The sequence below is a fragment of the Neofelis nebulosa genome, chromosome 1 (genome assembly GCF_028018385.1).
Source record: "Neofelis nebulosa isolate mNeoNeb1 chromosome 1, mNeoNeb1.pri, whole genome shotgun sequence".
Lineage (NCBI taxonomy): Eukaryota > Metazoa > Chordata > Mammalia > Carnivora > Felidae > Neofelis > Neofelis nebulosa.
Window position 1 is genome coordinate 7,355,820 of NC_080782.1, and position 25,399 is coordinate 7,381,218.

Below are 25,399 nucleotides of genomic sequence, written 5' to 3' on the forward strand. Positions count from 1 at the left end.
TCTCTCAAAAATGAATAAACATTAAAAACATTTTTTTAAATAAATAAAAATAAATGTTGGGTTGGTGTTCCTTAGACTATTCTTTCTATTTTTGCATATATTTGACATTTTTCATGATATAAAGTTTAAAACATAACAAACATAAAACTATTTATTGCATGAATTATTAAAATACAATGTCTCATTAATTAGAGTTGGCTTCATGATAGGACTGTAAGTTCCTTGAGGACAGGGACAAACACTAACCTACTTTTCATCCTGACTGTTTAGAGTGCCCAGAGTATAGAGAGCCTTAAATAAATTTTGATAAATAAAAGAACAAATGACTGAATTTTCACACTAATTAATTAATCCTACAGACCCATGGAGATACTTGAGACATGAAATCAATTCTGTCTGCCATGCGATGCCAGATAGAGACCACGGTGTAAGTTTTGTGTTAAGACTCAGGTTTTGTAGGGAGATGCTGAAGCGAAGAATTCTTTGCTTCAGATCACATTTTTATCCCCCGGTTTAAATGCCTAGGAGGCTCACAGCACCGTTAAGAAACGGTGGCCTCAACCATGGCCGTGATAACTCCAATGCTGAATTCTTCCTGAAAGAGATAGTAGTGATCAGTTTCGGGACAGGAAATTCCTGCAGTGGGAGACTTTGTATTTTCATTCGTATTTTAAACAATGTCTGGAACAAGAGTCACGGAGCGACAGAGCAAGACCCGCTGCTATTCCCGATCACTGAACACGGCATGTGCATTTAAGGGGTGCCCTTGCAGTCCGAGCGTGCCTGTCCCTCACCTTTATAGGAAATGACCGGGTGTTCCGCTCGCTGGCACTGAGATGCGTCCGTTTCTGGCTGGACGAGTCTCCACCACCCCAGGCTTGAGAACAGCCATGCAATGACACAGGTCCCCTTCATGGTGGGCAGAGGCGTGGGCTCCAGGTAGTTGTCTCCTAACCAGAAGTTCGTCCTCCTGTCATGTGGGGGAAGTGCCTAAAACACACAAAAGAGAACAATCCGATGAACGTGAGTTCGGGTTTTCTGGTGCGGGGGTCTTGTAGGAAAGCCTCATCACTACTTTTAAAAAAGGAGAGACCGTGTGGCTCAGTCTGTTAAGCGGTGGACTCTTGATTTCAGTTCAGGTAATGATCTCACGGTTCATGGGATCAAGCCCCACGTCGGGCTCCACACTGACAGTGTTTGGAGCCTGCTTGGGATTCTCTCTCTCTCTCCCTCTCTCTCTGATCCTTCCCCACTCTTGCTGGCTCTCTCTCAAAATAAGTAAAATTAAAAAGAATTTTTAAAAAAGGGGAGAGCTTGGGGCGCCTGGGTGGCTGAGTCAGTTAAGCGTCCGACTTCAGCCAGGTCACGATCTCGCGGTCCGTGAGTTCGAGCCCCGCGTCAGGCTCTGGGCTGATGGCTCGGAGCCTGGAGCCTGTTTCCGATTCTGTGTCTCCCTCTCTCTCTGCCCCTCCCCCGTTCATGCTCTGTCTCTCTCTGTCCCAAAAATAAATAAAAAACGTTGAAAAAAATTAAAAAAAAAAAAAAAGGGGAGAGCCTTTGAGTGCTTGGACAAACTGCCTTTTTCAGCTCATGAGTTCGAGCTCTGTGTTGACAGCTCGGAACCTGGAGCCTGCTTCAGATTCTGTGTCTCCCTCTCTCTCTGCCCTTAACCCCCTGGCATCCTGTCTCTGTCTCTCTCAAAAATAAATAAGCATTAAAAATTATTTTTTTTTAAAATGCAGCTTAATGTTTGTGATCGCTGACGGTTTTGCCCTTCCTCATCCCCTCGTGCTAGCAGGGATCTATGCGGGGAAACCCTAAGGAACTCTACCTTTCCCTTTTTGACATCCAAAGCCCTTGTTTCATAAGGCCACGACCACTGTCTTTTTTTTTTTTTTTTTTTTAAATGTTTTTTTTAATGTTTTTTATTTATTTTTGGGACAGAGAGAGACAGAGCATGAACGGGCAGGAGAGGGGCAGAGAGAGGGAGAGAGAGAGGGAGACACAGAATCGGAAACAGGCTCCAGGCTCCGAGCCATCAGCCCAGAGCCCGACGCGGGGCTCGAACTCACGGACCGCGAGATCGTGACCCGGCTGAAGTCGGACGCTTAACCGACTGCGCCACCCAGGCGCCCCACGACCACTGTCTTTTACCAACAACCCGAGTAATATTATGCCACCCAACTCTTACAAACTGCCCATATTTGGTGAATTTATCCTTTGAAATTTATACACAACCTGCCTGCAGAGTTTCTGGCTGGAAATCAAGCGTGAATCAAATAAAACAATCCATAGTGAGCACCTACTGGGTGAAATGCAATTGCTACGCTGGGAGCTACGAGACTTTAAAGAATAGGCGTAATTTTAAAGATTAATAAGCTTTAAAACAAGATAGGCTTGCAAAAATAACTGTAAGCTAAGCTGTTAGAAAACCGTCGAAAGGAGCAGGGGTGCCAAGGGACCTTGGAGGGAATGCCACAGCCATTTAGAGGACCCAAGGGTGGGTCCCGTGAGGAGTTTGTGTTTGAGCTTAATACTAAAGGATATGGAGGATTTCAACACATGCAGGTTTCTGGAAGTGCATTCCACGCCAAGGGAACAGGCGTGCAGGGGTGCCCTCGAGGGGCAAGAGGAAGGAGGAGGTAATAACAGTTTGGGGAATGGTTTCCTGTACTTGAGCCAGACCCTGGGAGATCTAAAGGAGACTAGTGGGAAGCAGTTTAGACAGAAGGAGGTTGAGTTAAGATTTGGAAGGCACACTATACCAAGGTCTGAGGTCTCTATTTTTACTCAACAAGCTACCACGAGATAACAGCACAAGAAATACTTAAAACATTGTTCTTACAATAGTGTATGCAGGAAATTGGATAAAGAAGACCATGGAGGTAGAGAAGTTCATTTGAAACTATGGCAACTATTCGGAAGAGAAATAAATGAAGCTGTGACTTTGCGTGGTATCAGTGTGAGCAAACACTCAGTGTGATGGGTAAGGGAAGTATGGCAAATTAAACATGGCCACGGCCCCTCCAACCCTCCTCCCATGAAAGCTAGGTTTATGCCCGTTCTCTTGAATCTGGATCGGCTCCGTGACTGTTTTGTTCACAAATTTAACTGAAGTGATGGCATGCTCATTTCTAAGCCCAGACCCGAAGAGACTGGCGATTTCCACTTCCCGTCTCTTAGAACACCTTCTCTGGGGTACTAAGAAAACAGATCAGAAGCCCATCTATCGGGAGACAGCCAGATTACAGAGACCACTTATAGGGACTCCTAGTGACATTTCCCACTGAGGCCAGCTTCCCAGCCATCCCCACCTGATATGTGAGTACAGCTGAAACTGAGTAACTTCAGTATCACAAGAGCAAAAGAATCACCCAACTGAGCCCTACCCAAATTCCTAACCCCCAAAGTACAGAATATAACAAAATGGCGGATGTTCTAATCTGCTACACTTGAGGGAAAAGAAAGCAAAGAGACACAAATAGGCGCCCCTCAGAGTGGTAATGCCCCTCATTTCAATAATAACCACTAGAGAACTAACTTTGTTCAGATGAGAATATGATCATTTAGTTTTGTATGTGTTGGGTATAGGATGCTGAGAGAATATTTCAGGCAATGGAGAAGATGGCTGAAAATCCAGGTCGGGTGCTCAGAAAGCAAAACAGGGATTCAGAGATAGCATACAATGTATGGAATGCTTTCTCTGACTGACATTATGGGAATGGCTAAGATTCACCAGGGGAAAGCATGGAAGGAAAAGAAAAGGCTACAGAGAACTGTCTGCTGAGAATCGGTAATTTAACAAGTGACCACACAAAGATACAAGAAGGAAAATAAAGATGGAGTACTGAGGGCACAGGGCCACATGGAAGTCCAGTTAGACTGGCGTATAGAAACTACACATTTTAAAAGGGGCTTGGTCAACTGTAACCTGAGGAGGCAGAGCAAAAACCATTAGCTTTATTTTTTCTTCAAGTTTTTATTTAAATTCTAGGTAGTTAACATACAGTGTAATAATAGTCCCAGGAGTAGAATTAGGAATTCATCACTTACAAAGAACACCCAGTGCTCATCACAATATGTGCCCTCCTTAGTACCCATCACCCATTTAGCCCATCCCCCACCCATCTCCCTCCATTGATTCTCAGTTTGTTCTCTATCATTAAGAGTTTCTTAGTTTGTTTCCTCTCTTCTATTACCCCCCTTCCCTGATATTCATCTGTTTTGTTCCTTACGTTCCACATATGAGTGAAAGCATGTGATATTTGTCTCTCTCTGACTGACTTATTTCACTTCACAGAGTACACTCTAGCTCTATCCACATCATTGCAAATGGCAAGATTTCATTCTTTTTGATGGCTGAGTCGTAAAGACCATTCATCAGCTTTAGGAATGGATGCAGCAAAAATGGGACAGAACATACAAGGCCACCTCGAAGGCCAGGTACAAAAAAAAAAAAAAGAATCAATGAAATCACTAAGCACTGAAAGATCAAAGTTAGGAGAAGTCCAAGGTCAAGAAGACAGCCAAATATGGCTTCTTTTCCGGTAAGTGGTAGTAGAGAAGAAATTGTAGGTTTAAGAGGGAGTGGAGCTCTTAGGATAGAAGAAGATCCAGAAAATACTAAGGCGGCAAACTATTAGAATCCTAGTAAAGAAACTGGTCTTGAATGGAAAAAAGGACCCTGGTCCTAAAAGCGTGCACATGAATATATGGCGTGATGCCAAGATAGAGAAAACATAAAGTTGATGGCACATGAAATTCAGTCTCTTATCTTGAGTCCCATTCATTCAATGCTCCCCCTGACAAAAATAGTCAAGCTGGGCAGAGAAAACAAGAGCTGGGACTCCAAATCATGATGAGGCAAGAGGATGCCTTCTTCAGGAGGGAGAAACCCTGAGCGTGAAGGCTCAGGAAGGAGTGGAGAAGTAAACGAGGAGCCAAGGGCACACCTGTCCGATGGGTCCATCGTCCCTGCCCAGGCACAGCACATGGTAATGGACAATGAGTCACAGGTGTTATTTTTTCCCTGGGTTATAAAATCAAAAGTACGATTAATTGCATTCTTGGCAAAGGGGCATGGTCCACACAGTTGAAGGCTGCTGTAGAACTTCAGTCTAGACGTAAACACATGGCCCAGTCCATCGTTTCTTACCCTTTGGACCTGAGACTAGGATGGAAATTTCACCAAATGAAGTATGTTAACACAGAAGAACACCCATCAGAGGTGTGTTTTAGACCTAATTTTGTTCTCTTCAGAACAAGGAGATCCAAAGCACTGGCACCAGCCCACTCAGGGAAGGCTACAGGTCCATTATCACTGCTCCGTGTCAGAGCAAATTGGCAACCGAGGTGCTTGAGCGGCTCAGTCGGTGAAGCAACCAACTCTTGATTGGACTCAGGTCATGATCTGTCAGTTCGTGAGTTTGAGCCCCGAGTCAGGCTCTGTGCTGACAGTGTGGGGTCTGCTTGGGATTCTCTCTCTCTTTCTCCCTCTCTCTCTGCCCCTCCCTGCCCCCCCCCCAAAATACATAAACTTAAAAAAAACGGGCAATGATAAAAATACCATGGGAAGGACAATGAACTTGCATGAGGTGCTAGCTCTGGGGCAGGTATGATGCGAAGCTCTTACACCCATGCCTGGTGCCCAACAGGAACCGGAAGTGGTAGCTGTGACCCCTGTTCTCCCTCAGCAACACTCCATCACAGAGAGGGATTAGGGCACCGCCCTGCCTCGACCTCCGAGACCAAGCTCAGGCCAGCTAGGAGCTAAGAGCAAATGCTTCCCTGGCACATAGTTTTTCAGTGTGTCAGGCCCAAGCCAACACACAATCCCTTTCTGTTGACTGTGAAACACGTCCAGCAGACCCACGGCCAACCGGAACCAGCCTACGTCGAAGGCAGTCATCCCTCGCATCTCCAGGCTACCACGGTCCCCTCCTGAAGGAAAGGCAGAGAGAAATAACACAGTGCCTGGCACGTGTCTTCCCGGGGATTTGGAAAGTGACAATTAGGGAAGAGGGACACGTCCTTCCAAGCGCGAGAGCAGCTAAAAGGGGACGCGGAGCTCCACGGTAATGAGATGAAATTATATGTTTGCCACGGTAACCTAAGGAAAGCACATTTAATGAGAACGAGGTGATTTTTAGAAGTTTGTAATTTTCAGACTATAACATGTTACCTTTCTTCTCAAAATAAAGATACAGCCGTCCCGGTGAGACGCCAGGGAAGGGCATTCACAGTCTGCACTAAGACGGGGCTTCTCTGAGCAGGTCACCCTGCGAGGCTAATTCCTTGAATAGTCTTTTGCTCCAAACAGGCTTAGATCTCAACAGCAGATCCCTGCATCCTGGATTCTGCAATTTTAACTTCTTCCGAATATAATAACGCTGTTGCCTCTTGGGGGGGGGGGGTGGGCAGCATATTTATATCAGGGATTTTAGTGTTGCATCTCAGCACGACTGACAGTTACAGGCAGATAGTTATTTGTTCTGGTGGCTGCTCTGTGCACTTAGCAGCATCCTTGGCCTCCACCCACTCGATGTCGGGAGCGCCCCCCGACTCCACGTGCGCTGACTGAAATTGTCTCCGTTGCCAAATTGCCCCCGGTTGAGAACTTCTGGTTTATGTGGATCATAATCCCTCTCTTCTTTAGAAATTAAGCAAGCTGTCATCACCTGAAAGTTTATTTTAAAAATACACTTACATAAATCACCCAACTGACTTTGTATTGACTCCTTTCAGCAAAACTCCAAGAAAAATGAAAGCCATGTTAGTTACACCTAGTTGCTACGTTGGGGAAATACATTAGGAAGGAATTTGCAGAGGATCAATTTCAATAAAAGTTGTTCTGATTTCATCCTAGCACCTCTGGAAAATTAAAAATATATTAGGTGATTGAATGCTAAACAAATGATGTTGCTAACCGGAAGAAGATTTAGCACAACAGGCTGATTTGGGCTTCAAAATAAAAACATTTTTGTCGCTTCTGCTTCCAAAGTCCCTGAAGCCTTCCTTTCAGTTTCCTGATGTGGGCGGAACTCTCTATAAGCTCGATCTAAATAAGCAAAACTCTGTATATAAGTGTTTGGGCAATAAATAACATTTCCCATTCACACCCACACTGCAAATGAAAAGGCTCCAGCGAACAAAAAACTAACTGTTCCTTTTAGTTTAAAAAAAAAAAATGCTGTCAGATAAAAAAGAAATCAAAAGAATGAAAGCTTACACAAAAAGTTTTGCTTAGGGAACAAAGTCTAACCAGTTATTAATAAAAACAGACCCAAAATAAGCTTAATGTACTTCTGTGCAGGGGAAACTGGGTTTCTTCTGGGTTTCAGACCTGCTGGAATATTTAGAAGGGGCCAGATCCACTGGCACAATTCAGAATCCACAGAAACTCTCTGGCTTGGCTCCTTCCTGATGGCTTTCAGGACTTCCTTTGGAGACAGGACGAAGGATGCAGGTAGGAACAAAGCTGGGGAGCTGATGGGGAGACTCAGGTAGCCAGGCCCACGCCTGCCTACCTACAGCGCAATAGTCCATATCAGAGGGCTGAGGTCAGTGTCAAGCATGTGCCTCTTAATTGTAAGAAGTCAGTCTACTGTGACATCTAAAACAGGGGTACCTGAGTAGCTCACTCGGTTAAGTGCCCGACTTTCAGCTCAGGTCATGTTCTGGCAGTTTGTGAGTTTGAGCTCCATGTGGGACTCTGCTGACAGCTCGGAGCCTGGAGCCTGCTTTGGATTCTGTGTCTCCCCCTTTCTCTGCCTCTCTCTCTCTCTCTCTCTCTCTCTCAAAAATAATTAAAAAAAAAAACTTAAAAAAAAAACAACACAAACAGCACAACTGTAGGAGGGGATGGACAGACATCTCTTCTGCAAGGTCTGTGTGCATCGATCTTTCCACCTCTTGGCCCAATTCCACCGCATCAGATGAACTGCTCCCCCAGAGACTAAAGGCCCAGCCCAAACTGAAGGCAACATCCCACCATCCTGCACACTTCGGCACCACCAAACACGGCGTCCTTTGCGCAATTGTCAGCTGCTGCTGGGTAAACAGCCCTGCCCTGTTCAAAACCCCTGGTCTCGAACCACCCCCTGGAACATAGTTTTGTCTCTGGCAAAGCACAAGGGATGAACCGTTGGTGTGGAAATGGCCAGGGTCTTAGGGGGTGTCATCATTAACCCAGCCAGCCACACTGAAGGATGTCACCTGTGGTCAAGAGACGCCCCCCCCCCCCCCCAGCACAGGAGGGCCAAGATGATGAGGACAAGGTCCAGGACTCCTTCAATGCTTTCGAGAGAAAGTAGGGTGCCCTTTCACCAACAGGCTGTCGGCTAAACCCACGTCCACTCCTCCCACTGCGGAGGCTTCCCGTCGGCCTCTCTGGTCTAACCAGCATCCTCAGAGTAAGCGTTGCACACGCATTAGTACCTTTGCTGATGCCAAGGGCCCCGTGCCTGCTTCCACACGGTTCTTCCGCTACCAAGGTTCAGGCTGGCTTTCCCTTTCCGCAGGCACACATGGGGGCCGCCCACACCAGCCCACGTGGTGGCCCCTTTCGGGGAACCGTGGGGTGCCAGTTACAGGACAGCCATCCTCATCACATGCTGCGTGTATGGCCACATAGCCTGCCCTCTTTCCGAGTTTGATCTATTCTGTTATAAGCAAGCTACGGTTACGGTCCCAAGTTCATGCGTCCCAACATGCCAAATCAGCTGTCTGCGTCAATCAGGAATCACACAGCCAACATACTCTTTGGCATTTAGAATTCACCCATCCCTTGCCCTGAGCAAACAACACTGTGAGGTGGTTTGTGCAGTCCCTTGGCACAAGAGACAGGAAATGAGTCAAGAACCCACTGAATTTGAGGAGGAAGGGGTGGGGAGGGGTGAAATCACTGCAGCTGAGAAGGCCAAGGCTCACCCAGGGTCAAGGATCCCACAAGCGAATGTTAAGACCAGCTGAGTGAGTGGGGGCCTGGCTCCTACAGGGCGCACTCGGTCTTCCTGCTCACACTGGTTTTACACTTGGGGCCACAAGTCCAAACAGCCTGAGCCACCCCCAGGAACATAGTTTTGCTTCCAGCAAATCACAAAGGATGAACCATTAGCGGGGAAATGGCCAGGGTCTTAGGAGGTATCATCATTAACCCAGCCCGCTCCACTGAAGGATGTCACCTGTGGTCAAGAGACGGCCCTGCAACACAGCAGGGCAAAGAGGACGATGACACAGTCCAGGCACTTCCAGGTCATAGGTAAGAATGAGTTAAGCAAGTGAAGGTCTATCTCGAGATAATTCTCAAACGGAAGGAAGAGCAAAGTCTTAGGAAACACAGGAGGAGGACATCCCTCTGAATGGAGGGAGAAGACAGAAGCTACAGCTTCCGCAGGGGTTCAAATTACAGTGTTCAGAAAAGCAGGAATGAACGATCCAGGAATTCAAAGTGCAGGCCGCGTTCAGGGCTGGAAGGAACGTATCTTGAATGAATCTGTGGTATCTCTTTACCATAGTATCAGATATTCAAGGCACTGAACAGGAAATGGGATTAAATGAAGAATCAATAAAACAATAACCTTACGTTAATGCACAGTGTTTGAGTAAATAGATGCTCCTAACCTTTTTCAAAACCAATAACTGAACATTTTATTCTTTGGGAAATGAAGTGAAATTAAAGTTTTGTTGTTATTGTGTTGAGTGTATAAGGAGAATCAGGATGTTCCCCAAACATAACGCATCTTCAATTGTTACATACATTTTTTGTAAAAGTTGGATCCTTTTTATATTATTTTAACCCACGTAACTTTGCCAACTTTCATTCAAAAAAAGATTTAACATAAATGAATTAGAGAAACGTTTTGGGAACGTGTTAATGAAAACACTGACTGCCCTTACGTACAGAGGGACCACTGGCTGCCACCTTCAGGTAACTGAATATGAAGTTGGCTCTGTTACTCATAGATTTTTATCATATCTGAACTAAGATGGAATTTTATGACTATACAAAATGACCTCATGATATACATTGGGAAAAACCAAACATTAAATGATTTTATACATTTCAGTAATGGTTCGGCTCCAGTGACCTTGTTTCATATCTGTCTTCAAAGGGAATGGTTATTACAGTTTTGCCTTTTCCCCCTTGTTTAGCTCCAGATCGCCTGGAGGAACCATAAAAATAAATGAAGTCCATTAGATAAAATTATTATTTACACAAAGGCAATATTAATTTTATCTGTCAGCAGGTTTTAAAACTAAGTGAAAGTTCACTCAGTCTACTTCTGTGCTAGGTAAAGCAACCAGAGGCAAGAACGAAAGGAAAGGGAAAGGAAAGGAGAGAGGAGGGGAGGGGAGGGAGAGGGGGAGGGGAGGGGGAGGGGAGGGGGAGGGGGAGGGAAGGGAAGGGAAGGGAAGGGAAGGAAGGAAGGAAGGAAGGAAGGAAGGAAGGAAGGAAGGAGAGAGAGAGAGAGAGAGAGAGAGAAAGGGAGAAAGAAAGGAAAGAAGGAAGGAAGGGGGAGGGAGGAAGGGAGGGAAAGAAAGAAAAGTAAAAGAAGGAAGGAAGGGAGAAAGAAGGAAAGAGAAAGAAAGAAAGAAAGAAAGAAAGAAAGAAAGAAAGAAAGAAAGAAAGAAAGAAAGAAAGAAAGAAAGAAAGAAAGAAAGAAAGAAAGAAAGAAAGAAAGAAAGAAAGAGGGAGGGAGGGAGGCAAGGGGGTAAAGAAGAAAAAATAATGGGCCCTTCAAGGCAGCACAACTACATCAATAATTTCTAAAAGATTTATCCAGAGATATTTCCTCAAGGCAGGAAATTCATATGGACACAATAAGAAATCAAGTGAAAAATGACCCACAGTGGATCAACTATTCTTCACAGCTCCCATTGGTTTTTAGTTCAGCTAAGCAGGACTCGGGGCACCACTTTCTTCCTTGTTAACCAGACGGCGCAACAGCTAAGGCAACATGCAACAGTACAACACAGTACACAACACACACACAACATGCAATAGTACACAACCGTAGCAGGAGAGAAGGATCTGCCCTTGTGTTTTCATGACTGATCTTCACTCATCACCTCCTGACTGCCACCCTGGTGAATTCATGCAGCTGGGTATCTCCAGGGCATTCGTGCCCACTGACTTTTCCCTTCAAGATCTCCCCAAACCCCCACTTCCTTGGTTGCCTTAACACTCCAATCTCCCTATGTCCTTGTACATCCACAGTTCTGACTTCTCGGTCTTCCCTTTAAATGAAGGTGCATCCCAATCTCTGCTGAACGTTCATTTCTTCTCACCCTGCACATTCTCAGTGGCCTGTGTTGTCAAACCCACACAACTTTACACACCTTCTATAACCCGGGGACTTCCAAATCTAAAACTCTCTTTGAGACCTCTGTACATAATAAGGACACAAATCAAAATATATGTCTTCACATTGATAGGGCAGAGGTATCTCATCGAAAGGTGACCTGATTATCTGTCTTTACCAACTGTCTCCTTCATGTCTATTTCCTCTCATGGTTAACTACACCATTCACTCAGATACCCAGCCCATCATGAGGACTCACCTGCCATTTCTCCCTCCGTCATCTTCCCAAAGCCCCCTGACATTTTGTCACCGCATCCTGACAACCCTTCCCTATCCAGAGTCATGCCCCTCCACCCCACCGTAACCAACCCCCTCTATTTCTCACCTCTGAGACGTCAGATGTATCTTGACAGGTTCCCCTTCCTCCCGCTTCATCTCCAAGTTCACATTCCCCACCTGGCCCCACTGTACGTCAACACTCATTTCTCTTATAGCCTTTATCACTGGAAGCCTCCGTTATCTGTGTCTCTGCCTCGTTCGAAACCAGGCTGTAGAAAATCTCAACCTCTGGACAATACAGGACAGAGTATGGATGAACAATCACTGCCTGAGAAATGACTTAATGGGAAGAAACGATGCGAATCCACACACACCCCTCTACCTTCCTTACAATATTTATGCCCCTATCAACATGCTGTTCACGTTCTCTTTTTGACTGTGACTCCGCTCTTCGTTGTCACAGATGTTTTATTCCTCTATTAAAATTCTCTTAACATCTGGTCCAAATACAAGGATTCCCATGGTTTTGAGAAATGTCCTTTCTAAATGTCATAATTTTCCAATTAATGGTCAAAGGGATGAAGGGATTACTAGAGGCAGACCAGCTGAGAGAGGAAGTCTCCTGGGCCTAAAAGCACGAAAGCACATGGAAGATATAACCAAAGCGTGTGAGCCCTGAGGGGTTCGACTGAATTCCTCTGGAACGCCAGAATTCCTTGGAAGCACTTGAAAAGTCAAAGGACAGGAAAAGGAGGATATTATCATTTATAGAAGAAATGAATTCATCAAATTCATTTTCCTAGGGTGAAAAACCAACTGCTTTGAAATATTATCAGATACATTTACAGATAACGGGCTGCTGGTACACTTGGAAAAAATGAGCATTATTTAATGCAAAGGCTCCTGATTTGTTGCTTTCAGATTTTAGTTGGGAACGACCCTTGTGTATGATATCCACCAACAACTATTGGGCCCAATCGATCAGACATGTCATAGTTGATACATCTGAGTTTATTCAAAGCTGTCACCGTCTTCAGTATTAAAAAAAAACAAAAGCAAAAACGAACACACAGAAACAGCAGAACTTCAGAGCTCTTCAATAATACATCCCCTTATCCATGGTTCCACTTTCCACAATTCCAGCTACCCATGGTCAGAAGCAAATGATCTTCCTTCTGACGTGTCGTCAGAAGGTCAAGAGCAGCCTACACTACATCACTGTGCCTATGGCATTCACATCACTGCATCTCATCACATGGGCATTTCACCACCTCACACTATCACAAGAAGAAGGCTGAGTACAGTACAAGGTATTTTGAGAGAGACCACATTCACATAACTTTTATTACAGTATGTTATTAGAATCATTCTTACTATTAGCTACTGTTGTTAATCTCTTACTATGCCTAATTTATAAACTGAATTTGCCATAGAAGTGGATTATAAAAACACCGGATATATGGAGTTCACTACTGTTTGTGGTTTCAGGCATCGACTGGGGGCCTTAGAACGTATCTGCAGAAGGAAGGGGGCACTACTCTAATTGCCATTTTGAGGGTCAGTTGATTAAACACAAGAAAAAGAAATCATCGCTAAAAGTAAAAAATACTGAGACATATATCAAAATCAAGGATTCCAGCGGCGCCTGGATGGCTCAGTTAAGTGTCTGACACTTGGTTTCGGCTCAGCTCATGATCTCATGGGTTTGTGAGTTCAAGCCCCGAGTCAGGCTTCATGCTGTCAGCACAAAGCCTGCCTGGGATTCTCTCTCTCTGTCTCTCTCTGTCTCTGTCTCTCTCTCTCTCAAAAAAATAATAAATAATAATAATAAAAAAGATTCCACCAATCAGGGGAGCCAGGTGGCTCAGTCAGTTAAGCATCCGACTCCTGATCTCAGTTCAGGTCATGATCTCAAGGTTTGCGACGTCCAGCCCTAAGTCAAGCTCTTTGCTGACAGTGTAGAGCCTGCTTAGGATTCTCTCCCTCTCTCTCTGCCCCTACCCCCACTCGTGCACACACCATCTCTCTCCTCTCTCTCAAGATAAATAAATAAACATTTAAATATATATTTATATAAATACATACAATATATATGAAAAAAAAAATATATATATATATATGGAAAGAGAGAGAGAGAGAGAGAGGCACCTGGACAACTCAGTCAGCTAAGCATACTACCTCAGCTTTGGTCATGATCTCACCGTTCATGAGTTCAAGCCCAGCATCAGGCTCTGTGCTGACAGCTCAGAGCCTGAAGCCTGTTTCAGATTCTGTGTCTCTCTTTCTCTCTGCCCCTCCCCACTCACATTCTGTCTCTGTCTCTCAAAAATGAATAAATGTTAAAAAAATTTTTAAATATATATACATGCAAAGATTGTACCAATCAGAGAATAATAAAATTTAAGAGAAAGTTCTATGTTTATGTAGAGTTGAGTCTTTTTTCCCTGAAATAAACCTGTAAAATACGTATTATCAGTCTTTCCTATTCCACAGAGATGGAGACTCAAGGCGGCCCCACCGACAAATGGGAGAGCTAAAACTTTTCACAGGTGAGTCCTTGGCCTCAAAGCCCAGGGTCATCTTGCTACGCCAAAGATACCATCCCTGTCTTTCCCGTATTTCTGCACTGACTGCTTATTGACTAGGGATTGGGAGCCGTGGGAAACTTGGCTGAAGAAATCAGCCAGCTGACTTGGTGTGGGGTGTTGAGTATGCGTTTCCTTGGGGACAAAAATTGCACGAAATAACTGGCAGCAACATCGTTCACTGATCCTAGAGTCACGGACCTCACTGAGCAAGATTTAGCCCAGCCAACGATGAAAGCACTAGCCTCTGGACAACCCTCCCGGGGTCTTGTGTCATCCTCTGGCCGCCACCCTGCCCCCTCCTGGGGGGCTCACCCACCAGCTGGCGAGTCTCCGAGGTTCCTCCACCTGTCCCCCAAACTGCGACCTCCGTCTGCTTTGCACTTCTACTTGAGTGACAGAGAATTACCTGCAACCAAACGTGGACCAAAAGGAACACTGATTCTCGCCTTCCCCACATCTGCTTCCTGAATTCCCCGTCACTGCCAGAGGCATTTTGTTTTCTGTGATTTCCCCATAGAAGGCTGTGAGCCATCAGTGAACCCAGCAAATGGACCACACACCTGTCTTCCTCTCTCGCCTCCACGGCTGAAGTCCCAGGTTAAGCGACTTCATCTCTCACCTGGACTCAGCGGGAGCCTTCTCTAGTTGGTCTTGGGGCTTTTCACTCTTGCCCGCTCGAAAGTCCATACTCTATGTTGTAACCAGAGTGATCTTTGTAAAGAATCCAAAAACGGCTTAGAAGCAGAGAGCACAATGGTGGTAGCCAGGGACCAGGGGTGGTGGGAGAAATAAGGAGATGTTGACCAAGGGGTACAAAGTTTCAGGGGCGCCTTGTGGCTCAGTGGGTTGAGCATCTGACTCTTGATTTCAGCTCAGGTCATAATCCCAGGGTCATGGGATCGAGCCCCACGTCGGCCTCTGCGCTGAGCCGGGGGCCTCCTCAATATTCTCTGTTTCTCCCTCTGCTCCCTCCCCTGTTCTCTTTCTCTCTCTCCCTCACTAAAAAATTAAATTAAATTAAATTAAATTAAATAATTTTTAAAAAGGGGTACAAAGTTTCAGTTAGGCAAAATGAATGCGCTGGGAGATCTCGTGTACAAATGGTGGCTGTGTTAATAATACAGTATTGTATACTTGAAATTTGCTAGGAGAATAGATCTTAAATGTCCTCACCACACACACATGCGCGCGCACACACACACACACACACACACCACACTAAGGTAGCTATGTAAGGTGATGGATGTGTCACTTAGCTTGATTGTGACAATCACTTCACAATATGTACATATATCTAAACATCACATTGAACATCACAGAAATATACAATTTCTGTCATTAGACCTCAAAAAAGCTGGAAATAACAACTATAACAAAATATTTATGTATTCTTAAAGGAAAGTATGTAGCTGCCATAAAACTACATAAAAAGGAAAAAGAGTTAATCCGATTAGGTATTTTTTCCGTTTACAGCCCTGAAATACCTCCCTTCACAACCTCTCGAAAACGCACACCCTGGACACTAACCAAAAAGCAGCCATTTATGGTCGGCCCCACCCACTCCCCCCCACTCCAGCACCTTCCCCACACTCCTGTGCCCCGTGCTCAGGCCACACACGTGTACACACACACTCACACGCACAACCTCCTCCTTTTACGCACCAACCTCATGGCCTTTCAGACAACATCTGCTGGCATGTGAGCCCCGAGGCCCTTTCTCTAGGCCCTTCCCAACTGCCTCCTTCTCACTCAGATGTCACGCACTCAGAAAGGAGTCCCCCACCAGGCCAGCCAGAGCATCTGTGTCTTACTCTCCACCAGAATCTGGGATTTTTCTCTCCATGTCACCTAAAACTACCTGAAATCACTCCACCGACATATTTGTTTATGGCCTATTTAACCCACAAGGATATAAGCCTTGAGCCAAGCCTTAGTCTTGCTCATCTGATGTCCCCAGGGCCTAGAAGACAGTATGACATAGAATATTACTAACTGACTGACTAGGTACTAGAGGGGATACAGACTAAGACAGTCTTTGTCCAAGTGATGGAAGACGTTGTTGTTTAGACCCACCTACTCTCTGCCAGTGCCACTGAATGGCGCTTACAGCAAGTTTCAGGAGAATTTCTGCGGAAAACTACAAGTTCACCGGCAGGAAATCAGCCTATTAGGGGAGATTTCACAATCACAAGTCAATAAAGACCCTGAATCCGCTGCCACAAAAGCATCGAATGATTAGCACATAATGTGACACTATGAAATTCAGACATGCTGGGAACATATGGTTATTTTATTCTTCAGTTCATTAGCCTGAAATGCGGAAAGGTCCTTCGGGACGTGACAGGAAAGGTCTCCATGGTTGAAAAATAATCCCTAATTGTTTTGAATTCCTGTATTTCAAAATATCAAAAGCCAGGCGATGGTGGATAGATGTTCAGGAAAACACAAAAGGAACAATTTGGAAGCGTGAGTCCAGAAAAAGGACCGTCAGACTGCATCAGTTTGGCAAATCCCTCCCCAACAGGGAGGGGGGTTGGACAGGACTGCAGGAGGTCTGACTGCCGGCTTCTGCCCTGCAAAAGGTTAAGGACTCTTCCTGCAGTGCTCCTCTGCCTAACATACCCCAGCCCTGCCCTACGCACCCGCGTAGGGAGGCACATTGCGGAGAGCTTGGCACAAACCCAGAGCCCCTGGGTCCCAACTAGCTCCAACGTGAGCCTCAAGTTCCATCATCTGTAACACGGAGATAAAAACCATGGCTTAAGATTACGTGAGTTAATTTGAAATGATGTAGAATTGTCCCTAGCTATTAGGAAACACTAAAAAACACTAAAAAAGTCTTAATAAATATGAACAAATAAGAACTATTAAAAAAAAAGAAAAAGAAAAATGGGGGCCTGGGTGGCTTGGTCAGTGGAGTATCAGACTCTTGATTTCGGCTCAGGTCATGATCCTAGAGGCCAAGTTCAATGTGGAGATTCTCTCTCTCTCTCTCTCACTCCCACTGCCCTCTCCCCTGCTCATGCTCTCTCTATATTTAAAAAATTAAAAATTAATTTAAAAAAAGATGAACGTTCTTTAAGTCTTGTAAAAGCAGAAGAGTGGGCTCAGTCAGAAGAGCAGGTGACTGTGGCTCTCGGGGTCATGAGTTCCAGCCCCACGTTGAGTAGAGAGATTACTAAAACAAGTTTAAGATAAAAACTTTAAAAAGTAAAATAGAATAAAATAATAATGAAAGAAAATAAAATGTACAATAAATAAAATCGCATGATTTCTATTTACATGTTTGCAGGGACAAAGAAACCAGCAGTCGTTCCGAAACAGTGGAGGTATTTTATACTTAGCTTGAAGATCCAACAAGCATTTATTTATTTATTTTTTTTATTTTTTTTTTTTATTTACTTATTTTATATAATTTAAAGTCAGTAAAAATATCCAGGTTTAAAATAAATGAGCAAGGTGAGATTAGCTTTATGGATTGACTCACGAGACTGGAGCCCTGAGGTGCATCCTTGGATTCTGACTGGCTGGATGCAGGGGGAGGACACCACGGGGAGAAGGGTAGCTGCAGGGCAGGGGCAGGGCAGGTTTAAAGGAGGGAGGGTTAGAAGGTAGAAACAGTGGCGGGGCAGGGGCCGACTTCCCAGAAGTATTCTCCACGCAGCCAGGAAACTCCCAGTGTCATTTCAAGCCCAGTGAGGAAGAGCCAGGCACGCGGGCATGAACCGTGAGTCAGTGACAGACATTTCTAAGACGCGGACCGCCCACTCCTCCCCTTTTGAGATTCCTCTCGGCCGGGGGAAAAAACCAAATTCACCCCTGCCTAAGGAAATGAAATTGGTTTTATCAGCCTTCCACCGATAAACCGTATTATGCCAAGCTCTCCGCTCACAGTGCAGAGAAGCGCTCGGGAACGCGGGCCCTGACCAGTGCTCTCCGACCCCACACGGCCAGCCTGGCCTCCAGCCTCCGAGCTGCCACTTTAGCCTGGTGAATAACACGCCCCCGGCAATTCATCAGAGCACGGTTAACACGCCCATTTGTTTCGTCGATAAGGGATGGATCGTGTTTCCGGTCGAGCGCGTAGAGGAAAGTGAAGTGCTTTCTCTAACATCCCAGGTGGGAGGCAAATCCGATGCTTAATCTCACTGTCCCGGAAAATTCCTGCGGTTCTCTCTGGTTACGACCACAGCCCCACAAAGAGCGGCTCGTTAGCGGCGGAGAGGAGGCTGCAGGTGGCGGGGCTGTGCTTTTATGCACAAACACTTCATTCTGGAAAATCAGACGTTCCGGGGCACAGAACTCCCGGTCTGAGGAAACCTTGTCGCCGAGGAGCACGGACAGATCTACCTAGGTTGGTAACTAATCTCACAGATCACGACGATTGGCAAGTTGTGGAACAAAGCTGCTTACTTGAGAAGTCCGAAAAGAGTTGGTTCCTACCTGGTGGAATCCAGGGTTGCTTTGACTGCCATTTTTAAAACACAAGCAGGAGGCAGTTGGTGGGAAATTTTAAGGGGCCTAAAAGTATTCATACTCGGGCGCCTGGGTGGCTCAGTCGGTTAAGCACCGACTTCGGCTCAGGTCCTGATCTCACGGTTCGTGAGTTCGAGTCCCGTGTCGAGCTCTGTGCTGACAGCTCAGAGCCTGGAGCCTGCTTCGAATCTGTGTCTCCCTCTCTCTCTGCTCCTTCCCCACTCGTGTTCTGTCCCTGTCTTGCAAAAATAAATACACATTAAAAAAAATTTTCTCTTTAAAAAAAGCATTCATACGCTTTACCAGACATTCTCCAAAGGAATTCATCTTTTATGTCAATGAAGATTTACATTGAAATATGCTCCTCCTAGTCTGAGTGTTATGTGTTACAATCATGATTTGGAAGCTTAGAGAGAAGGAAATGGTTCTATACAAATTAACTATATCAGGAAGACAGGATATTATTTTTTAAAATTTTCTTAATGTTTATTCATTTTTGAGAGAGAAAGAAGGAGACACAGAATCCCAAGCAAGCTCCAGGCTCCGAGCTGTCAGCAAAGAACCTGATGCGGGGCTCGAACCCATAAACCCTGAGACTGTGACCTGAGCCCAAGTCGGACGCTTAACTGACAGAGCCACTCAGGTGCCCCAGACAGGGTATTAATTTTAAGAGAAAATTTAAGGCCATGAGAAATACTCAAGGTATATAACATTAAGTGTATTGGCAGAAAAATCAACTCTTGGGTATGGCATGTAAATAAATGCACACACACGGAGGAAGGGTGCACCCACAATGCACGCTCACATGCTTGCACACACACACAAACATACTCTCGGAGTGAAACAGAAACATATAGACACTAAAAGCCTGGTCTCCGTGTCTGACTGTACATTGGACACAAATCCCAACTCTGCCTCTTGCTGGCTGTGTGTCCTCTATTTCCATCTTCAGGTGGGCATAACCTTTGTGCCTTTCTCATAAGGTTTGTGAAGATGTACTGTTCTCATCGATGTGAAACACTTTGAACAATGCCAGGCCCACAGTCAGTGCTCAATAATTATGAGATATGACAATGTGGATCTTCATTGTTACGATCAGCATCTGGAAGAAAATACACCCAATCGTTAGAACGTTCCGAGGTATGCGGCTCTGCGTAATTGCTTAAGACTTTGGGGGATTGTTTTTGCAAGTTTGCTGCAAAGGGGAACGTGTGATTATTATCATCAGCAGAAAATTATACGTATTATTTGCTAAGAAAATGCTACAGAGAAGAGTCAAGAGGAATTGAGGATGTGAGCCCCCTCGCTGATTCATTTCCATCCCCCCAGGGCAGAAGAAGCTCTCTACCTATTAAGACCAGTCTTGACACTCTTGTTACACATAGTCATGCTTGAAAACACCAGCAAGAACAGGAGAGATGGGGTCAAAGACAGCCTCTAATTACTTTTAAAAGGCCCAGAATTCTTTTATCTGATCAGAGCTCGGGGGCCCTCAGGTTCAGGAACACCCTGTGGGATACGGGTGGTCCTATTCTAAGGGGAGAGCTGATCAGTGCTATAATCCCCAGAGAAAAATCAAATAGAACAAGATGCTATGCCCAGCTTCTCTAGAGCCAACTCCACATAGTCGATGACTTCACTCACAACAGGAAACCAGAATTTAAATTTCAATTTTTCACCTAAGCTACACACTGACTGAAGACGCTTTGACCAAAGCAAGCACAGAACCAAACAAATCAAGAAAAACAAAATGATGCTCCGAAACTTAGAAAAAAATATGACATCAAAGGCCAGATCAAATGATGGGTGTCGGTGGGGGTCATCCATAACTTTCTTTTTATTTTTAATTTTTTTTAATGTTTATATATTTTTGAGAGAGAGACAGCACGAGCGGGCGGGGGAGGAGCAGAGAGAGAGGGAGACACAGAACCTGAAGCAGGTTCCAGGCTCTGAGCTGACAGCACAGAGACCGACGCAGGGCCCGAACTCACAGACCGTGAGATCATGACCTGAGCCAAAGACGGACACTTAGCCAGCTGAGCCACCCAGGCGCCCCTGTAACTTTCTAAGTGGAACTCAGAGCTAAGGTGTGCAGAAGTGACATCGCCAGACTCTTCATTAATCTCGTGAGTTTCCTCTACATGCCATAGTCAACATAAAACACGATGAGCTCATGACCCTTCCAAAGCTTAGTTTATCGTCCGACATTTTTCTCTGGTCGTTAATGGTGATTCTCACAGACCAGAACAGGAGAGGTTATGGAAAGAGGCCAGAGTGCAGACACATTGAGGAAACCGTATCCTCACAGATGAGAGTCACGGTAGAGCAGAATCCAGCATGGCCTAGAATACCAAAGAACTCCAACTTAGGTGTGCCAGAGACCAACCCCTTAGCCTCCAGGTGAGAAGTCTCCCCAGTTTACCAAATTACCCACACAAATGTTACCATTTTTGCATGCGGTGACACGAAAACCTTTTGAAAAACTATGACAGCTTGAGAATCACAGACGTGGGTTCAATCCAGACAAGAAATGATGACTCAGAGAACTTAACCTCCTAGCCCACAGTTACTGTCAGTCTAGAAATCACTGCCAGAACTTGAATTCACTTGGGTTTGACTCAAAAACCACTGTGCAATCCCATGTCCCCAGTGCTTTAGGTTGAATGACAATTTTGCAACTATATTATACCAACACCAACAGAGAAAGCCCAACATTTTTTTTTTAATGTTTATTTTTGAGAGAGAGAAAGAGAGGAGGGGAGGGGCAGAGAGAGAAGGAGACACAGAATCTGAAGCAGGATCCAGGCTCTGAGCCGTCAGCACAGAGCCCGGCGCGGGGCTCAAACTCACGGACTGTGAGATCACGACCTGAGCCGAAGACGGACGCTTCATTGACTGAGCCACCCAGGCGCCCCAGAAAGCACCACAGTTTTAAACTTCATAAAGTGTAAGCTACATTTCAAACGTATGCTGCTACCAAAGATTGGTCTCTCTGTAAAAATTCCAGTGACACAGCAGTTCCAGTCCTAGGTATAAGCTGAAGAAAAATAAAAATAGATGTCCACGTAAAACCTTGTACACAAATGGTAATAACAACACTATTCGTGATGGTCAAAAAAATCCGAAATGATCCAAATGCCCATGAATTAACAAGCGGTGAGTGAATCAAGAAGTGTGCTATACCCTACAATGTAATATTATTGAGCTAGAAAAAGGAACAAAGTGCTGCCACATGTCACGACATGGATGAACCCTGAAAACATGAGGCTGAGGGAAAGAAACCAGCCACAAAGGCCACATATCAGGCAACTGCATTTGTACAAAATGCTTCCAAGAGGCAAATCCATAGAGATGGAATCTAGATCAGTGGTTGCGTGGGGGTTAAGGAGAGAAGGGATGGGGAGTTTTGCTGACAGGTAGGGGTTTTATTTGGGGGGTGATGAAAATATTCTAAAATTAGATGGTGGCGGCTACACAACTCTGAGAATATGTGAAAAGCGCAGTAAACCTTAAAAGGGTGAATTTTATTGTATGTGAATTACATATCAAGTAAAGCTGCTATAAAAAGCTAATTCCAAATCCCAACTCAGGCTACCAGGTTCTTGGGATGATCGTTCCAGCAGCAGAAGCCAGAGGTCAAGAAGAAAGTTGGAATGCAGCCCATTCCGAAAGGGGACTTGGATGGATCTTTTCAAGGAAAAAGGGTGTCAGCAGGGGCATTTGGTGATAGCAGCGACTGGGGCAGCCGGTGAGGAGAGAGCTCTTCATATACCAAGGTTTTCATTGGACAGGTTACCACTGGCCTGATATGGATGAAGGAGCAGGTGCGGATGAGCTACAGGTATATGTAAAAAGTAAAAGGGCCATCAAGAAACCAATGTGAAACTGACGTTCTTATTCAATGGCAGAGCTCAAAGCTAATTCTGGATTAAGTTTGTATTTTAATTCCAGTGTACTTAACATACAGTCTTATGTTAGTTTCAGGTGTACGATATAATGATTCAACAACTCATCCATCACTTAGTGCTCATCACATGTGCCGTCCTTCATCCCCATCACCTACGTCACCCACCCCTCCCCTCACCTCCCCTCTGGTAACCATCAGTGTGTTCTCTGAAAAGAGTCTGTTTCTTGGTTTGTCTCTCTCTCTCTCTTTTTTTTCCTCGTTTTATTTTTTAAATTCCATACGTGAGTGAAATCATATGGTAATTGTCTTTCCCTGACTGATTTATTTTGCTTACTATTCTACTCTCTAGCTCCATCCATGTTATTGCAAATGGCAAGATTTCATTCTTTATGGCTGAATAATATTCCATTGTGTATATATACCACATTTTCTTTATCCAGTCAACACGATCAAGTGGGATTTATTCCCAGGACACAGGGTGTTTCTTTTTTTTTTTTAAATTTTTTTTTTCAACGTTTATTTATTTTTGGGACAGAGAGAGACAGAGCATGAACGGGGGAGGGACAGAGAGAGAGGGAGACACAGAATCGGAAGCAGGCTCCAGGCTCTGAGCCATCAGCCCAGAGCCTGACGCGGGGCTCGAACTCACAGACCGTGAGATCGTGACCTGGCTGAAGTCGGACGCTTAACCGACTGCGCCACCCAGGCGCCCCAGGACACAGGGTGTTTCAATATTCACAAATAGATCAATGTGATATATCACATCAATAAGAGAAAGGTCACGGTAATAGATGGCAGAAAAAGCATCTGACAAAGTACAACATTCACTCGTGATAAAAACCCTCAACAAACTAGGTTTAGAGGGAACTTACGTCAGCATAACAAAGGCCTTATATGAAAAACACACAGCAAACATCATACATAATGGGGGAAAATTGAGAGCTTTTCCTCTGCTTTTCCCCTACGGTCAGGAACACCACAGGGATGTCCACTCTCACCACTGGAAGAGTGGTAGCGGAAGTCTGAGCCACACAAGTCAGACAACAAAATGAAATAAAAGGCATCCAGGTTGGTAAGGAAGAGGTAAAACTTTCACTATACACAGAAAACCCCAAAAGACTCATTTAAAAACTACCAGAGCTGATAAATGAATTCAGTAAAGTCTCAGAATGCAAAATCAACATATAGAAATCTGCTGCATCTTTATACGCTAATAATGAAGCAGCAGAAAGAGAAATTAAGAAAACAATCCCATTTCCAATTGCACCAAAAGTAATAATGTACCTAAGAATAAACTTCACTGAAAAGGTCAAAGACCTGTACTCTGAGAACGATAAAACACTGATGAAAGAAATTGAAGATGATATAAAGAAACAGAAAGATATTTTATGCTCATGGATGGGAAGAAAAAATACTGTTAAAGTGTCTACACTACCCAAAGCAATCCACAAGTTTAATGCAACCCCTGTCAAAATACCAACAGCATGTGTGACAGAACTAGAAAAACCAATCCTAAAATTTGTATGGAGTCACAAAAAAGTCCCAAATAACCCAAAGCAATTTTGTAAAAGAAAAACAAAACTGGGGGCACCACAATTCAAGACTTCGAGTTATATTACAAAGATGTAGCAAGCGAAACAGTATGGCTCTGGCCAAAATTAGACACATGGATCAATAGAACAAAATAGAAAACCCAGAAATGAGTCTAAAGCAATTTCTGTTTTAAATGGACTAGTTACCCACATAGCTTGTTGCCACATATATATTCATGAAGTATCTGACTCCATAATAACTTTAAATATCTTACACTATTTATAATGATTAATTACTATATAATTTATAGGAGTTGTCATTATAAATTGCCTCAGAGTCTAAAGTATCTATAATGTACCTAATAATTTAAAATTTAAAAAATTTGGGGGCACCTGAATGGCTCAGTCAGTTAAGTGTCCAACTCTTGATTTTGGCTCAGGTCATGATCTCACGGTTCGTGGGCTCGAGCTCTGCATCGGGCTCTACGCCAATAACACAGAGCCTTCTTGGGATTCTCTCTCTCTCGCTGTCTCTCTGCCCCTTCCCCACTCGCAGTCTCTCTCTCTCCAAATAAATAAATAAACATTTTTTTTTAATTTTAAATAATTTTAAAACTCACATTCACTTACGAACTGTGTTGGTGGAGGTCTCCCCAAGCCCAAGAGCTCAATGTCATCTCCAACATACACTCCGTGCGTCAACCCTTCAACAGTCCCTAGGGACTCCGCACCTGCTTCTTCATTTAAACATATTGGGTAGAAATTTCCATTCCTTCCCGGTGTTTTTCCAGCGACAAGGCAATTCAATCAGAGAGCTAAAGGAAAGTCTTTCCAGTGTTGGTCGTTCTCCAAAAGAAGGACAAGATGGAGGAGCCAGTGGGCAAGAGTTGGATGGATGAGAATCCACCAAAGCTGTGCCCAAATGCTTGGACACAGCGCTTCAATTACGTATAAATGACAAATGCTCCGATACGTTTGTTTGCTTGTTTGCGCAAAGCACTAACTTCCATTCAAGACCCAGGATCTAGTGCCATGCGTCAGCCAAAGCGAATGTTTTCCACCATGTCCACCCTCGATTATTTCTGGAATCTCAGAACTCTCCCAGGGGTCACAGGCCCACCTCCCGATGAAGCCTCGGTTGCACACCACCTGCGTAATGACCCGACGTCAGGGGTCCCTCAGGGTCCTCTGCCCTAACCCACACAGGAGGACCCCCAAAACGCTCACATATTCATACAATTAATAAATGAGGTGATTTTGTGCATGGCCAAGGACCAGTTAGTTCCACTGCAAACATATGACCACGGAGCCAAA

General features: G+C 44.7%; 1 protein-coding gene across 10 annotated transcripts in view; it reads right to left on the minus strand.

The window, feature by feature from the left end:
- Positions 1–25,399, minus strand: part of SEMA5A (semaphorin 5A) — a 478,983-nt gene that overhangs the window by 310,481 nt on the left and 143,103 nt on the right. For 8 of the 10 annotated variants that reach the window (XM_058715471.1, XM_058715413.1, XM_058715418.1 and 5 more), the window contains one exon: positions 795–990. In XM_058715471.1, coding sequence (XP_058571454.1) covers positions 795–915 — 121 coding nt within the window. In that variant the 5' untranslated portion in view covers positions 916–990. Of the gene's footprint in view, positions 1–794; positions 991–14,486; positions 14,577–25,399 lie in introns of all 10 variants that reach the window. The other 2 variants (XM_058715424.1, XM_058715460.1) reach the window with 1 other exon arrangement.